Below are 20458 nucleotides of genomic sequence, written 5' to 3' on the forward strand. Positions count from 1 at the left end.
TTGGCTTTCGATTCGCCAGCTGCTGATTCGGCACTTTCGGGGAAATTTAAGGTGGAATTGACGTAATGAGCAGTGTGAGTGTTTGTCCTGTGGGCCTGTTATTTGTGACACTTCTTAATGTGAAAAGATTTTGGACAGTTTAAGTAAGACATTGCCTTTACCTGACACTGACTATTGTAATTGTGAAACTTTTATTTGATCTGTGAAAAAGCACATTTATGTGTCTTTTTTAGTACCTAGTCCAGATTAGACCTGGGCTACTTTGAAAACCATTAGACCAAGACTTTTCAAATCTGGACTGGGTTAATATACAGCCCCCAAGGGTAAAAACACAGTTTTTGATTTGGGAAACCTTTATTCTATTTGTGAAACTGTAATAAAGATACATTTTCCTGTTTTCAACCTCTAACCCATATTAGACCTGGTCCGCTTTGAAATCCACTAGACCTAGACCCCTCAAATCTGGACTGGATTACTATACAGACCTTGACAGTTCATAAAAACACAGCTTGTGATTTGTGAAACCTTTGTTTTATTTGTGAAAATCCAATAAAATCACGTTTTTCTATGTTTTCAAACTCTAGTCCATATTAGACCTTGTCCACTTTGAAAACCACTAGGCTTCGGCTTCTCAAATCTGGACTGGAATAACACACACACCTTGAAGGTTCATAAAAACACAGTTTGTGATTTGAAAACAGCTCGTGCAAGTGTGTGTGATTAAGTGTGATAAAATTTGTCCCTTGGAGGCGTTGCCAGTTCCCCCTGGGAATGCAGCTACGCCTCCATGGCCCAGAGAGCACCGTGGACCCAGCCCAGACCACATGGGGCCCCCCAGCCCCTTAGGGCACAGGAGATATTCGCTATTCTAATTGGTTATAATAATTATCTGATGTTATATTGATATCACATTCTGTTCATACACAAAAGTCAGACATGGCCTTCTGTGTACAGGTTAACACAGGTTAACACAGGTTAACACAGGTTAACTCCTTTTAACTGACTGGTTAAAAGGAGTTAGTTGTGCGCACAAGGTACCATACTGCTGTCATCTTAAATCCCAGAGCTTCTTACTCAGCAGAAGACCCACCATTGTGATATGATATTCTATTGGTAATAGCCATACAGTATATGCTAATGCATTCTCATACACCTCTGCACAATGATAGCCTCTGCTGTACAAAAAAGGGTACTAACCAAGTTAGTTACTGAAGGGTCATATTGAGGTCATGTCCCTTCTCTTGCATTTTCACAAATACAATAACAGTTTCACAAATCACAAACTGTGTTTTTATGGGGTCTGTAGATTAACCCAGTCCAGATTTGGGAAATCTAAGCCTTTTTCAAAGTGGACCAGGTCTATTATGAGTTAAAGGCTGAAGACATAGGAAAATGTACCCACATGGGCGCCAGGCGAAGGTAATGTCCTAACTAAAATGCTTTCACATCGAGAAGTGTCACAAAAAACAGACAATCAGTCGACAAACAGTCGTACTGCATCTTAGTTTTATACCACCTTAAATTAGAATCGGAGGCTGGTGGATTGGAAGCTAGCTTCAGCGTCAACTTTGAGAGGCTAATCAAGTTAGTTTTGCTTACTAAGTACACTGTAGGCTAGGGAGCAGTATTCCTGCAACGATGCATAATTAATTCACAGTGCTTCCCCTATTGGCCAGGCTCTGCATTGCACACCATTCCGCCAAGACAACAGCTTAAAAATAAATTATAAATAAAAATAAATGTTACCAATGGTGGTTTCAGAGAGTAGATTGTACCAAAAATGTCTATACAGTAAGCCCTCGTTTATCACTGTTAAATGGTTCCAGATAAATGAATTTTTGTGATATATGAAATCAGTTTTATTTTTTCAAAATTCGTTTTAATGTTTTTGAATTGAGTTTTTTACTTTTTCCACTTATTTTACCAGCATAGAGTGTGTGCTATTCGGGTTAGTGAATAAAATGCAAACATCCTTACATTTATTGATGCAATACATCATTGGCACATTCTGTCTAGTAATTGAGAAATGGATGTAGCTTAGCTAACTTTTCTAATGGGATGTCAGCTTCAGCACATATTGCTACAAAATCTTCAACAAACTGTAATGCCCGTGCTTGTGATTAAGGAAGATGTATTCCAATCGAGTTATGAATGTAAGATATTTACACAAATATGACAAAGAGCGCTCTTATTTTGAAGACCGGAATGTGTTGTGCGTGTTGAGAATGGCAATTGACGGTTGACAAAACACCACCTGATTCGTGCGCGCGCACGCACACACACAGCTGCACTAGCTAAACTAAGTGAACCCGGCTAGCCTCCATTCACGCTCCGTAACAGAAGAGTTTCCAAGGTTTTGACATGCTTAGTAGTGTTTGTGCAGTCCCTAATATAAGCAACCAGAGCGGCACTTCCCGTGCGATCTCCCTTCACCACGACGCAGCAGTCCGGGCACAGTGAGAGGGAACTACCATGGTAGCTGTGTTTTCTTCTTATTGCGGGTGGCGGGAGTCGAGTGGCAACCAGCTTTGAGCCGCTTTACTGCACCTACCATGTTGGAGTGTGGCTCGGAGTTACAAACGTGATACGGCAACCGAATCGGCCCGATCTCGTGGCGCAAGCCGATATTCTATCTACCATATTTAATCATTGATCACTGAGACTGATACAGTCCCTTTAACAAAAAACTTGCACGTAGACAAATGAAAGAAAACTAAAATTACTAAGAAGAAAGACAAACTTGGGCCATAAGGTTTACAATATATTAAAGGATTATACCACATACGTTTATGAACAATTTTAGGTCATAAATGATGAAGATCATGTTTGCTATAAAATAATTAATCAACAACAGGATTATTATTCTCATTATTATTAATAGTAGTAGTAGTCATAGCAATAATATGAAATTAAATACATAATAAGAATAATATAGTATTATATATATAATACTATATAGGGACATGTATATATATATATATATATACACATAAGTACTATGTTGTACTTATCATAATATTAATCTTAATAACAATAGTAATACATTGTTTTCACGTTTATTGTACTCATAATCATCTTTCCAAACTATTTAGCTTCTTAATTCAGTACCGCAGGAAGAAGTGCAAACATCTAGTAAACTCCTGATGGCTACAAAAGGAAAGCAATAATGAGTCAAACTAAATAAATCTTTATGTGAAGTTGTTTCACTAAATCAATTATAAAAAAAGTCACAATTTATATTTTCTTTCATTCACTGCCATATATAGAAAAAAGCCTAAATCGAAAACTGTACCTTTTTTCACAAAACTGTGTCTCTCCTCGGTTGCGACAGCACGTCTTGCCAGCAACAACTGGTCTCTGCTATCACACACGCACACATACACCAGATGTGAGCAACAGTATGACAAATGGTGGTTCCGCCCACTTAGGGCACAAGTCCATAAGACTTGTGCCCTAAGGCCAGGTGTTGGTTGTCAACCAGGTGTTGGTTGACAAGAGCAACTGACAGACACAGGCCAAACAACAACAGCAGATTTGGTGCAGATACTGTGGATGACTGAAGGTTCTCACATGAGGGCGTGTTGGCCGACTGATGATGGGTGGGAAGAGGCCCGGTCAATCATTGATTACTGAATTGACACATTACTCAAGCAGATTGTGTCACCGCAGGGAGTGACAGATTATTATTTAACCGAGTAGGGTCTCCTTGTCTTATTCAGCGGATGTGATCTGGCCACAGACCCCTACATCCGTGGGCATGACATGATGACAAGCAAAGGAGGTGGGAGCAAGATGTGAGCAAAGTGCAAAAGGTTCAAAGATCCATTATTAAATAGACCTCTATCAATAATTATTTTCACCACAAAAGCGACATTGCGTCTACTTGGCACTGATGACTGACTTTTCTTAAGAACCATTCTTTTGACACATCTGATCCAGGATAACTATCTCTGACCACTTTCAAGAGACATACTGACATACTTGCACTTTTTATGCCATCCTACATCACATTCTGAATTTTGCAACCACAGGATTGTTAAATGTAATGGATGCCAGCCAGTGCAGTTGTGCGAATATATGTTGGGAAACCTCACTCCCTGACAACTTAAGAGTCCCGCAGGACATTAAGTTGACAGTCCAGGCTTTTAGCTCGATGGATAACGCTCTGGACTCTCATTCTGCGGGTCCAGGTGGAACACGGGGCTTTTAGTTGGTTAGTCCACTTGTTCCTTGGCAGAGTATACGGGGGACAATCACAACTACCCCACAAGCCAATGAAAAGTTGCCATATGCTATCACTGCTCACTCTGCATGGATATCCACAGTACTGTATCTATCTATCTATCTATCTATCTATCTATCTATCTATCTATCTACTTCAAGCACATTTCTTGTTCAGAAAAGCTTTGATTCTTTACTGGGGCCAGTCACATGTTTTCACTTGTTGCTAGGCAGAGCAGAGTACAACTATAATTGACCCGCAGGCCAATAAAAGGTTGTCATTTGTTAGCCATGACCACCATTCTGTTGTAACGGGCGCCAACTAGTGTGGCTGTACGATAGTACATTATGTAAACCTCACTCCCTGATGCAAGCGCTGCGCTGGACAAGGGTTTTTAGCTTATTGGGTAGCGCTGTTCGACTGAACTCTGAGGAGTTTTTTAACCACTTTGGCAACATGAGCCCCAGACATGGGTTTGAGGAGGTCTTCAGAGTATTCCTTCCACCAGTCCACAACATCTCGAGTCAACACCATACACGGTGTTGACCATGCACTGCTTCCCCCTCCTGAGACGGCGGATGGTGGTACAGGATCTCTTCGAAGCCTTCCAGAAGTCGTTCTCCATGGCTTCTCTAAACTCCTCCCATGTCCGAGTTTTTGCCTCAGAGACCACCAAAGCTGCAGACCGCTTTGCCTGCCGGTACCCGTCAGTTGCCTCCGGAATCCCATGGGCCAAAAAGGCCCGACAGGACCCCTTCTTCAGCTTGACCAGGGTGGACCACCCTGGACCAGGGTGTCCTGGTGCCAGCTGCACATGTGAACACTCTTGAACATGGCGTTCATAATGGACAATCCGTGATGAGCACAGAAGTCCAATAACAAAACACCGCTCGGGTTCAGATCAGGGGGGCCGTTCCTTCCAATCACACCTCTCCAGGTCTTACTGTCGCTGCCAATGTGAGCGTTGAAGTCCCCCAGCACAAACAAGTGAATCCCCCGAGGGAGCACTCTCCAGTACTCCCTCTAAGGACTCCAAAAAGGGCGGGTATTCTGAAGTGCTGTTCGGCGAAAGGAAGCTACCCTCTCGTTCACCGGGTTAAATTCCAATGTACAGGCCCTGAGCCGGTGGGCAACAATAATTGCCACCCCAGCTGTGGCAGGCTGGACCCCATTGGTGCAGGCCCGGCCACCAGACATCATGTCCCACCTTCAGGCCTGGCTCCAGAGGGGGCCCCCGGTGACCCACGTCCGGGCGAGGGAAATCTTGATCCAAGATTGTGTCTTTTCATTGGGGTCTGTTGAGCTACTCTTTGCCTGGTCCCTTGCCTAGGACCCGTTTGTCATGGGGGACATGGGGGAATTTATTCTTTTTTAAATTGTGCAGGGCAGATTTGTATTTTATAAATGTATGTATTTGTATTATTTTATTCTGTTAATTTTGTGATCTTGAGCTGAAAAATAATTATTGAACCATTTATTTTCCATGTATTCGTATTACTCCAAAACATGCATAAAATTAAATTCAGGTTTGTGTCAAATAATAAAAAAATCGTTTTACAAAAGAAAAGTAAAAGAAAAAACAATCCGCCCAAACGTTTTTTTTTTTTTAAATTACATATTTGCTAGGAGCCCTTGGAATTGTTTAACGGTGCCCCTGACCAATACCAATCATCGTAAATAAACGGAAATATCTACAGTTAATCCATGGATAGTGGTTACCATTCCGCATATCATTCATATCATCCTTACTCACAGTGTTTTTTAAAGAAAAAAAAAACAAAAACATCACACAGCAACATAATAGGTAGATTACAACAGTTAAGACACTCCCAACAAATAATGCAGAATAACCGACAACTATGTGAGCTCTAAACATGTAACTGTAAATGTACTTTATAAAATGCCTTTCTACAAAGAAATTTAACATAATGCCTCTCGTTTATAAATTCACATACACACTAATACTTGTATACTTGTGAAACAGTTAGGTACCAAAAACAATGTATTTGATCTTCTTTGATGGCTGAAGATAATATATAGTTATATATAGTTATATATAATAATAAATATATATAATATATATAGTTTTAATGAGTAGTTTTAATGTAATAAAATAAGAATATAAAATAAGAACATGAAAATTATCAATCAAAATAATCAGCAAATTGTATTTTAAACGATACCTCTTTAACTAAAAATAATTTACATCTTTCTTAAAATAACATAAATCAAGGCACAAGAAACACAAATGTATTCTTATATAAAATATGTAATACATTAATTATCTACTCAGGGATGGGTGGAGTAGCCAACAAAACAACTGTACTCATTTAAGAGTATTGTTACTTTAGAAAGATTTTACTCAAGAAAAGGGTTCGTGATGTTCCACATATCGGTGTCGGTTGATATCGGAATTGGAAGTTGAATGTTGGACAATATCGGCATATCGGTTATCGGCAAAAAAGCCAATATTGGAAATCCCAAATTTTAATATTTCATCTCAGCCAGCGACTCTTATAGCCAAGACAGCGTAATAATTACATCCAATTACACCTCCAGCATCCACCTTTTATCTTGCAGTTAGGACTACTTGTTTCATTTATGACACAACGTTCTTCCATCACACGTTCTGACACGTGGCCCTGACATCTGTACATATTGGCAGGTCTGCACTAAAATTGAAAGTACTCCCTGCCTTTTACGCCACCTCTGACAGTTCACTGCGCTCCCACTATTTGAGAAGCACTGCTCTACACTAATGACTGCACCTCAGGGAACCCTTCTGTGAAACTCCTGAAGTTTGCAGATGACAGGACAGTCATTGGTCTCATACAGTACATACTGCATACAGACGGGAGGTGGACCACCTGGTCCTCCGGTGGGATCAGAGCCATCTAGAGCTGAATCCGCTCAAGACTGTAGAGATGACAGTGGACTTCAGGAGAACCCCCCTCCTCACAAGCCTCAACAGCAGTGTATAATGTGGACACCTTCAGGTTTCTGGGAACCACAATTGCTCATGACCTGAAGTGGTCCTCCCACATAGACACTGTACGTAAAAAGGCCCAGCAGAGGTTGCACTTCCTACGACAACTCAGGAAGTTCAATCTGCCCCAGGAGCTGCTGATACAGTTCTGCACCGGAATCATTCTGTTTTATGCACTTCCATCATTTTTTTGGTTTGGATCTGCACCCAAACAGGAACAGACTACAAAGGGCCATCAATTCTGCAGAAAAAATAATTGGAGCCGACCTTCCCTCCATATGTGACCTGTATCGGTCCAGGGCCAGGAAGCGGGCAGGGAACGTCACTGACCACTCCCACCCAGTACACAAACTGTTTAAATTCCTCCCCTCAGGGAGGAGCTACAGAGCACCGTACATCAAAACAACCAGGCACAGGGGCAGTTTCTTCCCCAGGCTATCACTCTGATGAACACTCGAACACGTCAGTGTTGATCCAAAACCATAACGTCCATAACGTCCCGGTCTATTAATCACACCACTTACTTGAATTGCACTGTCACTATATTATTATCCCTTTTGCACATCTTAATTTTACTTTGTAATTATTTATTTAAGTGTTTAAGTGTACAATGAGCGCTAACATAACCAAAGTCAAATTCCTTGTTTGTGTAAGCATACAGTGCCAGAAAAAATCGCTAGATTTGTCCTGAGTCGCTTTTGAGAAAATATGTCATCAAGAGGGTTTTAGGCCAGATGTAGCGACATCGTCGGCAACACTACCCTTGGTCCCGCTAGCATGTCAGTTGAGACATTTACAGCGGCTATCGGCCCAGTACTGTTAGGCACTGCTGGGCAGACTTTCCAGGGCAGAATCATAATTGCCCTTAAGTCCCATCTATTTAGCTATCGAATCAACCTTAAACATGGAAAAATAATAGCATATAGTTGTCGAGTAATAACAGACAGCAAGGTGACACTGAAATAACTTAGAATTCCATTCCATTCCATTTCCTCCGGTTATCTGGGTCCGGGTCGCAGGGGCAGCCGTCTCAGTAGGGAAGTCCAGACTTCCCAGTCCCCGGCTACCTCTTCCAGTTCCACTAGCAGGAGACAAAGGCGTTCCCAGGCCAGCTGTGAGACATAATCCCAATAGCTTTTCCTAGGTCTGCCCTGGGGCCTCCTCCCGGCTGGGCATGCCTGAGCCACCTCAACTGGCTCCTCTTGATGGAAGGAGCAGCGGCTCTCCACTGAGCTCCTCTCAAATGAGCGAGCTCCTCACCCTATCGCTTAGGGTGAGTCCAGCCAGCCTACGGAGGAAACTCATTTCAGCCGCTTGTATCTCGTTCTTTTGGTCACGACCCAAAGCTCATGACCATAGGTGAGGGTGAGAACACAGATCGACCGGTAAATTGAGAGCTTTGCCTTCCGGCTCAGCACTCTCTTTACCATGATGGTCCAGTACAGCGACCGCATTACTGCAGACGTTGCGCTGGTCCGTCTGTCGACCTCACGCTACAATCTTCCCATAGTTGTGAACAAGACCCTGAGATACTTGAACTCCTCCATCTGGGGCAAAATCTCGCTCCCAACCTGGAGGGTGCAATCCATCCTTTTCCGACTGGACCATGGCCTTGTATTTGGAGGTGCTGAGTCTCCTCCCAAAAGCTTCACACTCAGCCTCAAACCACCCCAGTAAACGCTGAAGGTCACAGCCTGATGAGGAGGCTGAGGAGTGTGATCCTTCCATTGTTGGAACACACCCTCCGGTCACCCTGCTTAAAGAGGGGGACCACCACCCCGGTCTGCCAATCCAGAAGTACTGTTGGCGACTTCCATGCAATGTTGAAGAGACGTGTCCCTCAACATCCAGAGCCTTGAGGAACTCAGGGTGACTCTCATCCACTCCCGGAGCTTTGCCACTGGGGAATGTTTTGACTACCCCAGATACCTCAACCACGGTGATGGAACTGTCCGCGTTCATGTCCTCAGACTCTGCTTCCTCTAAAGAAGGTATATCAGTGGGATTGAGAAGGGACACAAAGTATTCCTTGCACTGGTGGACTATATCCTCAGCCGAGGTCAGCAGGCTCTCGTCCCCACTGTAAACAGTATGGACTGGGCACTTCTTCCCCTTTCTGTAGCATTGGACAGTATATCCTCAGTTGATTGTTGCCACGACTGGCACCGACCAACTTGTACAGTAGCTGCAGCTCCGATCGGCTGCCTCAGCAATGGAGGCACGGACTCTGACATTCGGACTCGATGTCCTCATCCTCCCTTGATGTATGTAAAAAAAACATTGAAATTTCATCCATCCATCCATTTTCTATACTGCTTCTTCCTCATTAGGGTCGCGGGGGTATGCTGGAGCCTATCCCAGCTAATGTAACTAAAAATCTATGTGGTTGAGTGACAATACCAGAAAAAATAGGGCTCATTTAATGTTGTTCAATAGCAGCGTTTCATAAAAATCCTGCTTTGGCTACAGTCAGGATGTCATAGGTTTACAAGATATATAGTTTAATCTCATATAATAGCAGACACACTCTTATAAGCAGAAAAAAACAGGTTTTATTTAATTTAATTCACTGCTACGCCTTAATACGCCTGTTCGGCATAGCAGTGCCAAGCTGTTGGTTGAGAGCATCTGAAACAAAAGCACAAAACACACAAAGTAAAAACAATATACTCTGAGCAGCTTTTGTGTGTGTAAAGTACTTCTCTCAATCTTGGACACAGCTGAGATACCTTCCTGTCCGTCATGAGTCAATGCTGAAGTTTTTGAAAAAAAAAAGTTCATGTTCAACTTCCTGGTCATGACATTGTATTGAACTGGAAATTGAATGCCACTGTACCTTGAACTGGGTCCACAGATGTTTACGCTCACCTGTTGTGTACCAAACTCTCTTTACTGAATGTTTAGCCCAACTTGTTGTGTGCCCAACATGACATCACACATTATGCTGATGAAGCCCTGTTTAAAAAAAAATGAACCATTTCAGATCATTTCTTACAATGTGGTGAAGAGAGAGGCAAAATTAACTGTGTCAACACAAAACCACATACCTCAGAAGTGTTTTGACATAATGTGGTGTCAGGCAACCTGGCCAATCAGCATTACAGTCTCTGCTTACTTCAAACTAGAACAAGAACTCTGTGTTCTCGCTGACTGCACTATAGTGTTGTGTGCTAAAAAGACTATACAGTCGTCCCTCGCTCCATCGCGGTTTAAAAAAAAAAAGACTTTTGTGGTTGACTATGGCCTGTTATTAGTACAAAGTATGTACTATGTACAATTAATTGGCCTAAATTATGCATTTTCACGCATAAAAATGTTCTAAATGAACTAAAATACAAACACATTTGTATTTTTGGATTGTTTGGATTTTATGACATTAAGTTGTATTACATCCCCACCAGCAGCGTAGTGCATCAAAGATGACTTTCCTGCCACTTCAGCCCATGAGCCAAGTTCTGGTCAGTTCTTGGTGTTGAAGAAAGTAGTTTCAGCTAGTTGGTGGGGTCATTAAAGTAAAACATTTTTGTTTGTGTTCAAAAGAGTAATCCGTTTTCCTTGAAAAAGTCAGATCTCACAATCGCTCTGCTTTATTTTCTCTCCCTTGGCATCGCTGCGTGCCAGCTGTCAACTTGCACACATTTTCATCACCTGTTTCACAGTGTTTACTACTGGGATAGTGAAAGTAAACATGTCTGACCAGGAAACAAGTGATGGCGACATTCGTTTTAGCACAAAGCCAATGTTATGTAGCGGCCTCATTGGTAATATAATATTTGGTGATTTGCTGCACATAACTTTACTGGCTGATTCTTGATAGCTTGTAACACCGTTAGCTTGTAAACAAGGTGGTAGGCGGCATCTGATCAGCTAGTATTGCTAGTTCTTACCTGGGGTGCTGGAACAGCAGAACTTTTCAAAACATGTTTCTTCCTCTGTCTTGGGTGTGTAGGAAGGTAATCGCCCACGCTGAAGTGTGCACTACACGTACAAAGCTGTTTTATCATTGCCACTTTGGGTTCCCGCTATATAGCCAATATGGTACTGTAGAACCCAAAGGCGCCTAATAGCAAGAAAAACAATGGAATGGGCGATACAGCCCAGACAATTACAATTACCCTCACTAGGGTCACAGGGGTTTGACTTTGGGGGAGAGGCAGGGTACACCCTGGACCAGTCACCAGCCAATCGCAGTGCACATATAGACAAACAACTATTCACACTCACACTGATACCTATGGGCAATTTAGAGTCTTCAATTAACCTAACATGCATATCTTTGGACTGTGGGAGGAAACCGGAGTACCCAGAGAAAACCCACGCATGCACGGGGAGAACATGCAAACTTAAGAAAGAGATGCCCAAACAAAGATTCAAACACAGCTCTCCTGTGTGGCCAACATGCTAACCACTAGGCCATCCCTGTGGCCTCCGATTATCCCTTTAAGGTAATACAAGACATTAAAGGGGACCTATTATACAAATTTTTGGGCCTTTGTATTGAGTTCTGGACTCCTACAGAGCAGCTGCACACGATAACCCGCACAGAAAGCTTTGTAGATCCTCCAGACTCTGCACCTCTTCCTGCAGTGTTTCCTGCCTCCCGCCCAAACGGTCTGTGTAATTTACTCCACCACCAGGCCACACATGCGTGTTTCACCAGTAAGTTTGTCTGCTTCACAATTAGAAGGGGGGGATCCTGTGCAACAAATACTTCACCTTTGTTCTATTTAATTACCGAATAAAAGCATGATGCATAGGGGTGTAAGGATTCATTTTAATAACGATTCGATTCGCATCACGATTCGTGGTTGCTGATACGATTCGAGGACGATATTGGCTCATTCAGAACGATACTATCCGAAACGATTCAGTCACTTTAAATCGATTCAGTGACTTTTTAGCCAAAAAATTCAACCAGTGTGACTGTGAAATAAATACGTGGATACTGCACAGTGCAGGTGAAGTTTCCTAGATTCCCATTGTTTTTTTTTTTAAGGGAATCCGGTATGAATTATTAATAATGCTGATATACAAAAGAATAAATGATCAATAAGTACAAAAAATGAGTTAAAAATGCAATACAAATCAGCATGGACAGACGGTGGTATAGCTTGCCATGATTAATTTAAATAGTGCAATCCAAACCTGCACTACACACTCTAAGGTGAGGGACATTATGCAAATTCCTCAGCAAATGAATGTGGTATGATATCTTCCAGTAGGTGTTGAAACTTTCTCACCTGTACGAGCTGAATGAACTGCTTACATTACACTTACTCAATCACCCAGTCACAGTACAAAGTGATGCTAGTACAAAGTGATTTAAATGATGTTATAATGGCCAAATCATGCAGTCTATGGGCCAAATACTATCAAAGGTAATTGTTAAGTCTTACCTGTGAAAGGTTATTCCCTGGGATTTGGTTTGGGCAGTAAAATGAGTCGTACACTTCCATGCAGCACATGTATGAGGCATCTTCTCTGTTCCGACTCTTGCTACATCCAGTATGGCGGCGATGTTGATGTACGGAAGAAGCAGAGAATCAACTGTGTTTCACAGGTCTACTACAACACTCATAACCATCACATACCCAGAAGACGATGACGTTACAGACAGGCAGACTGAATCGAGTAACGTTTAACGTCTTTATCGCTAAAACTGCTAAAAAAAAACCCACAGCCACATAAAGCCTGCTGTGTTTAAATCCACTGCTTCATTTCCTAGTATCGATTCAATCGATTGAGTACCTCTTAAACAATGTTAGATCGATATATATGTTATATATGGTATATCCATCCATTTTCTATACCGCTTATCCTAATTAGGGTCGCGGGGGTATGGAGCCTATCCCAGCTGATTTCAAGGTACACTTCAGGGTACACCCCGTACTGGTTGCCAGCCAATCACAGGGCACATATAGACAAACAATTCATACAATTTAGAGTCGCCAATTAACCTAACATGCATGTTTTTGGAATGTGGGAGGAAACCGGAGTACCCCGAGAAAACCTACGCACGGGGAGAGCATGCAAACTCCACACAGAAATGCCCAATCGGATATTCGAACCCAGGTCTTCCCGATCTCCTGAATGTGTCCGAATGGAAACCTCAGAACCCAGATCGATGTAGTTGAATTGTAGGAATATAAACCATGCATCAATGTCATGAATCAATCGTTACAACCCTAATGACGCAAGAAACACTTTGACTTTGAATGCGCACCCCTATTTACTAAACAAAGCAACCATGCCGCTAAATTGTCAACATGGATCTCCTCTATGTACGAGATGTGTTATGAAGCGGAGTTATGGTTGACACATTATGCCTTCATATCAGACATACAACCCAGGCAGCCCTGGTGCCGCTCCGGAGTATACAGTGGTGTGAAAAAGTGTTTGCCCCCTTCCTGATTTCTTATTTTTTGCATGTTTGTCACACTTAAATGTTTCAGATCACCAAACAACTTTAAATATTAGTCAATGACAACACAACTGAACACAAAATGCAGCTTTTAAATGAAACTTTTTATTATTAAGGGCGGAAAAAATCTCTGGCAAAATTGAGATGAACCTTAATTTTCTTTTTGTTCAGCAGTTGTTTTCGTCTTGGAACTCTGCCATGCAGGCCCTTTTTGTCCAGTGTTTTTCTTCTGGTGGAGTCATGAACACTGACATTAACTGAGGCAAGTGAGGCCCGTGGTTCCTTGGATGTTGTTGTGGGGTCTTTTGTGACCCCTTGGATGAGTTGGGGTAATTTTGGTTGGCCAGCCATTCCTGGGAAGGTTCATTGTTCTATTTGTGGAAAATGGCTCTCACTGTGGTTCGCTGGAGTCCCAAAGCTTTAGAAATAGCTATATAACCTTTTCCAGAAGGATAGATGTCAATTAATCTCAGTTATCAGTTATCAGTAATCACTTTTTCACACAAGTTTGGATTTTTTTTTCTCCCGTGATAATGAAAAGTTTCATTTAAAAACTGCATTTTGTGTTCAGTTGTGTTGTCATTGACTAACATTTAAATTTGTTTGATGATCTGAAACATTTAGTATGACAAACATGAAAAAAAAATAAAACATCAGGAAGGGAGCAAACACTTTTTCACATCACTGTATGTGATATGTTAACACAACTTGTTCATCAGTGTGATGAGCCTTCAGGTGCTGCTTGACGTTGCAGCTATGTTTACCGCCGGATCTCTGAACAATGCATTCAGTTTTTCTGTCAGATGGATTCAATTTAAAGTATATCCACAAATCAGTGTGTCGTTTCCCACCAAAAGTGCTCTCATTGCCCACGTCACCTGCCACCGGCAGAAGTGCACTTCGTACTAAGCTAAGATGCTAGGATGCGCCTTTAGTTTTTGACAAAAAATGACACAATAGGCAGAAATGTCATGCATTTTAAACATCTGACAGACCACCGACTCACGTTTTCGTCCAGTCTCGTCTCAACGAAAACTCACACACGACTCATCATGTTTTAGTCATCAAAGAGCCATGTTTAGCTCGTCACCGTCTCGTTTTCGTCATGAAAAAAAGCTTAATGAAAACAAGACTGCTACTATACTGGCTAATATGAGGGTAAAGGTGACTATAGGGGTGTTATTTCATGTCTAGAGGGCTCTAGTAATGGTAAAAATTCTATTTCGAAAGTCATAAACAGGTTTTCTATGCTCTAAAATATTCCATTTACTAATATTGAATCCTACTTCGCAGAAATTCACTTGTCATGGTGGAGTCTGGACCCAATTAACCATAATTGCTTATTGCTGTATTTAGTTTTACTCCCCTAATTCACTATTTAAACGTAGGCTACACATAGCACATAGCAATGGCCGCTTGTTCACCTAGGCAAATATGACATGGTTTGAGCGATTAGACTATTACAAATTATTATATAATCAATAGACTAATTATTATTATTAAGTCCAATTATACACATACTGTTCTGTCTATCACTTAAAAACAAATACGTACCTTATTAATGTTGGCGGAGATGTACAAAGCCATAAACATCCATTCTACTAGTTTCCCTTCTTTTTTCCATTCCTTTTCTTCTTCTTGAAATGGCAATTGACAGAGTGTATTACTGCCACCATTAGTGTGTAACAGGAATTGCAGCTGCTAAATTTCCCACCCCGATTATGGAGTGCAGGTACGCTGGTCTACCACAAGATGGTCTCCCACTCAACTCTAAATCCATGATTTAGCAATCATCTCTTCTTTCAGGATGTATGCAATATTGTTTCAGTGTCACTGCTGTTTCATCAGTTTGGTAACATTGATTCACCATCTGTTTTGCGCTGAAATTTCAATGTCAACCATTTTGATGGAAAATTAACAACAACCAACCTTGTTTCAGTGTTACCTTGCTATCTGGGAATACCTCAAACATAAGTCACAAATCAAAATACAGTCGCCCCTCGTTTATCACGGTTAATTGGTTCCAGACCAGACTGCGATAAATGAATTTACGTGAAGATTCAATATTAATAAACGGACATATTAATAAACAGAATATATAGTAGATATATAGTAGCAATAGTTAGAGCATAGAAAACTTGTTTATGACTTTCTAAATATGGTTTCTACCATTACTAGAGCCCTTTCGACATGGAATAACGCCCCTCTAGTCATCTATACATTCCTATTATTCTTTGTTTACACCACATTGTGCAGGGTACAAGATCACTGTAGGGGCATAAGAGACGGCCGCCACTCATAGCATATAAAAAGCTACCGAGCTGCCTATTTAGCCCCCAATTTATTTGTTCTAAACTTAAGAACATGTTTCAAACAGAGTGGGGAAGAAGGACAAAGTAAGAAGCCAAAAACTTACCACTTTACGCTGAATGGGAGAATAACTTTTTTTCCACTCTATCATGTCAGACATGTCATCGCTGACTACATGCAGTGTTAAGGTAATGTAATCTAAATCTAATCAATGTAACATTACTGATGTCTAGTGAGCAGAATACTACTGTACTTATAACTTCTCTTTCAATATTTTCGACTAATAATAGGCCATAGTCAACCACAAAACAGCGATTATTTATTAATTACGTTTTGAAAAAACACTAACAAAGCCATGTTCGAACCACAATGTAGCGAGGGACAACTGTATCTGTAAAAAATATTATGATACCTAGTACAAGTAAATACCATTACTGCTAATATGTTTTGTTGTTCTATTCAGCCCTGCCACTCTCATCTAGCTGATTTAAGCAGTTGAACAAAGTGGAGCGCAGCACTCACACAGAGGAGGCAAACTGTTGAGTGGGTGGTGTACAATTTTCACAACTACCTTTTTCACAGCAACAGCACTGATTGGCCACCCACCCCACTGCCACTCTGTGTGCACAAAGCCTGGCAATTATGAGCTAAATGTGGACACTGCTACACCTCAACTCCGCACACAGGAGAGCGCATAGGCTGTGTGACTGACACTATCACATGATTCTATACACACAAGGGGGGGGCGGTTGTGACCTTTAATTACAGACTGCTCTGGCCTCCGCTGATTCACAGTTTGACTGGATTAAATTCGTTGTTTAGTCTGTAAAAAATCCTCAAACAATTACAATCATAAACATCAAGTATCACAATCAGATTTTCTGCTCCAAAACAAATAGTATTTTTACTGAGACTGGAGATACAGTATACTATACAGTACACCATGCCCCTTAAAGTGGCTTTGAAGGGGCTAATATTGTGTCATTTAAATGTCATTTTTGCTTACTCAGATGGGACAAACGTGAATGTCATCTCAGTAAGTCTCTGCAGACATGCGGAATCAAACCTTCGAAATACAATCACATCTTCAAAAAACATAGTAGAGCTCATACTTTCTTAAACTGATCTGAGAAACGATGAGATAACATAGATTAGCTACCACAGCCCAATTTATGATTAAAATCTGCCTCTTTGTGGACATTTATTTTATAAATCTCGCGTCCTACGAAGAACAAACAACCTCATCAAGGACAGCACACATCCACAACACTCATTATTCACACTCCTACTGTCAGGCAGACGCTACAGGAGTTTGAAGTCCAGGACCACAAGACTGGCAAACAGCTTTTACCCACAGGCCATCAGGCTTCTCAACAAAGCACTCACACACGCCACACGCAACACACTTATAGCACTATATATATTTATTTATTTATTGGTATTAATGTCTCCTCTGTTGTTGTTGCTTAATTTACTGGTATAAATGTTTCTCATGTTCTTATTCATTTTCTTGTGTTTTCTTTCTTTTTTGGGAGAATGAACAGAACAAGAGTTTCATTGCATAGCAGAACTACCTGTTTTACTGTGCATATGACAATAAAACTCTTGAATCTTGAAAATAAATAAATAAATAAATAAAACACAGTCAACATCTACTAGTATTCCTGTTTATATCACTGCACTAGTTGTACTATTATCCTAACATTTCAGTCTATAACACCACTGCACTCTAATTTAGAAGCCATACACTAGCACATTTTATCCCGCCCTAGTATACACACCGATTCAAATTGACTTGTCTTTTCATGCTCTACCTTTCCTCATATTGCTTTTCATATTTCGGTTTACCATTCCACACACTGCACTGCTCTTTACTGTTTACATCACAAGTGCATGCATAATACATGCTTATGAATACAGGTTTCCTGCAAAGTGCTGTTTCCTGCAAGCCATTACATCAAATAAACGCATGCTGGTTTGCAACTGAAGCTGATTTCTATTTACACTGACATGGTCATTGTAGTTTGCATACGTCACACAGGAGGTGACTCTTCTCACTCATGAGCGGATCAAGTGCTGAAGTAACATACGGATCTCTTTGTAGTGCACATAATCATGCAGCATGGTAAACACCAGCACTCATATATTAGCATATAAATCAAAACTGCAGGTACAAGTGGTGTTTTCTACAAAAAAAGAAATGCAATAAGTCATGTCATTAATTCATGTCATTTCATGAAGTAGCATGCCTGATGCGTTCACACGTTTGATTTGGTTCAAAGGAACTCTGACGCGTTTGCTCTCTGCTAGCACAGTTTGTTTGTTCAAGACTGAACGTGGTCATGTGAAAATGCGATGGAAGTGTTGTTTCTTTGCATGCTCACTCCCTTTGTATGTGTGTGTGACAATGTTGTTTATTAAAAGTATTTTATTTTTTTGTGGAATCTAACATAAGATAAACCTTTAAAATGAGAGGCTGCCATTACTGTGTGCATGCTGTGCCATCTTTACAAATAGAATTGACAAAGTTTCGTCCAGAATAAAAATAAACAGGGTCTGCAGGCTGTGCTGGATGTCGGAATCCCATGCAGCCAATCAACAGGTTTGCATTTCCTCAAACATGAAAAAGTGCTTCAGTGCTTTATCGCTCTGCCTCTACTACATGACAAACTAATATATTTCCAGCATCCTCCATCATCCTCCTACTCCTCTCATTCCCACTTTTGCCACTCACCTGTACTGGCTGTGTACTGCAGGCTTCCCCGCTTCCTGAAGGGGGAGAGGGGCTTGCTTTTGCCCGTCCCCGGGGGCAGGTTGGAGGCCATGCTGCCAACGTCTGTGCTTCAGCTGGTTGAGGAGGAATGAAAAAGGAGAAGTGAATGAGTCAGAACTGCAGAGCTTGTCAGCGCCAACAGAGAGAGAGCGAGAAGAGAGATGCTGCACAGATGCTGAGCGCTTGGGGTGATTCAATTGCAGTCAGCTTTGGTGCATGTGTGAGTGTGAGTGTGAGTACGTGCTTGAGAGCAGGGATTTCCAAACTGGCTGGTAGTGAGCGTCCCTCTGCAGAGAAACTGATCCCGCCCTCTTGGAAGTCTTCAGTGTTGGAGCTGCAGCACTGATGGAGGTTGGGGGTGTAGCAGAGAGGCGTAGCTACCCTTCCACACCCTCCCATCACGCATGCACAAACACACACACACACAAAGAGAATACAAATGATCCACACACTCAGCAGCACAAAGCTCCTGGCTATGCTGTTGCCATGACAACCAAAAGTGTGCGTGTGTAAGTTCTGACTCTGCGCCTGATATATAGTAATTGAATAAAATGCCACATGTAAAGATGATAAAATGTGTATGTAAATATAATGGAAATGTGTAAAATACCTTGAACTCAGAAATCCAAAAGGGTTTCAATTTTATTTTAGATAGATTAACAGCACCGCAGGAACCAGGGCTAAATTTAAGTTCCTGGTCATTTTGGGGGTCTTTAAGAAGTCACTATTGTTAATATCACACAATCATGCTAAAACACATCATATTAATGACTATTCAATCTTTTGAGAAATAGGTGTCGTATATGTTTACATATTTCATGACAAACACATTAGATTAAAAAGTGTTCGGTCCTGTCCTGTATGGTGGACCCCAGATGCAGAGACGAGAGGCAGAGAGTTGCAACAAAAATATATATTTTTTTATTGCAGTCCAAAACAAAAGGCAATGGGGCAGAAGGGGCAGAAGGCATAAAGCAAAAGAACTCCCAAACTCGGCTGGAGGAGGCCGCGGTCCACTGGGCAGTAGTCAGAAGTCCAAAATAGTGTAGTGCTCAAACTACAAGACAAAACGCAGCAGAATTAAATGGTGGAGAAGGTTTACATATCGAGGAAGAGCGGCTGTCTGAGTGCCATGGAAGACAGAGGAATAATCCAGCAATACTCAGCTGACAGCAGTGAGCCTATGTAGCTGCTACAATCAATTACAGGTGTGCCCAGTGGAACCACCTCGTGCCAGAGAAGGGAGTTCTGTTTAAAAAAAAGAAAGAGGAGGAAAAGGCAGGGACAAGATAATAGGAACAGCAGGCGTGCAACAGGAGAACATAACAAAAAGAACACAACAGATTCATTTGAAAAGGCTAAAATACAAATGCACATCTAAAATTAACAATGACAATTCAATTGTTTAACAAATATAGCATATACTGTATGACGAAACAGATGTTTTGCTTAAAATAGAATAGAATAAACTATTATTAGTCCTGGAATGGAGAAATTCCAGTTTCAGCACCAAAGTGAACAATAGCAGCACAGAAGAATGAGCATCAGTATATAAAAATCTTTGTACATTCTCTACAGCAGGGGCGGCCATTACGTCCATCGCAAGCTACTGGTAGATCGCCAAGGTAGTTTAGGTCGATCGCGTAAAAGTCACTTTGTAGTTGTCATATGACATCAGTCAGCTGACATTGAGCTCCCCTCCTGATTCGTGCTTGCTCCCCCTCAGCGTTCCAAACTACACACGAA

The 20458-nt window shown here is 41.4% G+C and overlaps 1 protein-coding gene across 4 annotated transcripts in view; it reads right to left on the bottom strand.

Annotated features, from left to right (window-relative positions):
• The window catches only part of ampd2b (adenosine monophosphate deaminase 2b), a 45206-nt gene extending 26105 nt beyond the window's left edge, over positions 1-19101 (bottom strand). Inside the window, exons 1-2 of one of the 4 annotated variants that reach the window (XM_054776922.1) lie at positions 18674-18786; positions 9908-10163 (exon numbers count right to left, since the gene is read on the bottom strand). In XM_054776922.1, coding sequence (XP_054632897.1) covers positions 9908-10007 — 100 coding nt within the window. In that variant the 5' untranslated portion in view covers positions 10008-10163; positions 18674-18786. The other 3 variants (XM_054776930.1, XM_054776938.1, XM_054776948.1) reach the window with 3 other exon arrangements.
• Between the last annotated feature and the right edge of the window lie 1357 nt (positions 19102-20458).

This window comes from Dunckerocampus dactyliophorus, chromosome 1, assembly GCF_027744805.1.
Source record: "Dunckerocampus dactyliophorus isolate RoL2022-P2 chromosome 1, RoL_Ddac_1.1, whole genome shotgun sequence".
Taxonomy (NCBI): Eukaryota; Metazoa; Chordata; class Actinopteri; order Syngnathiformes; family Syngnathidae; genus Dunckerocampus; species Dunckerocampus dactyliophorus.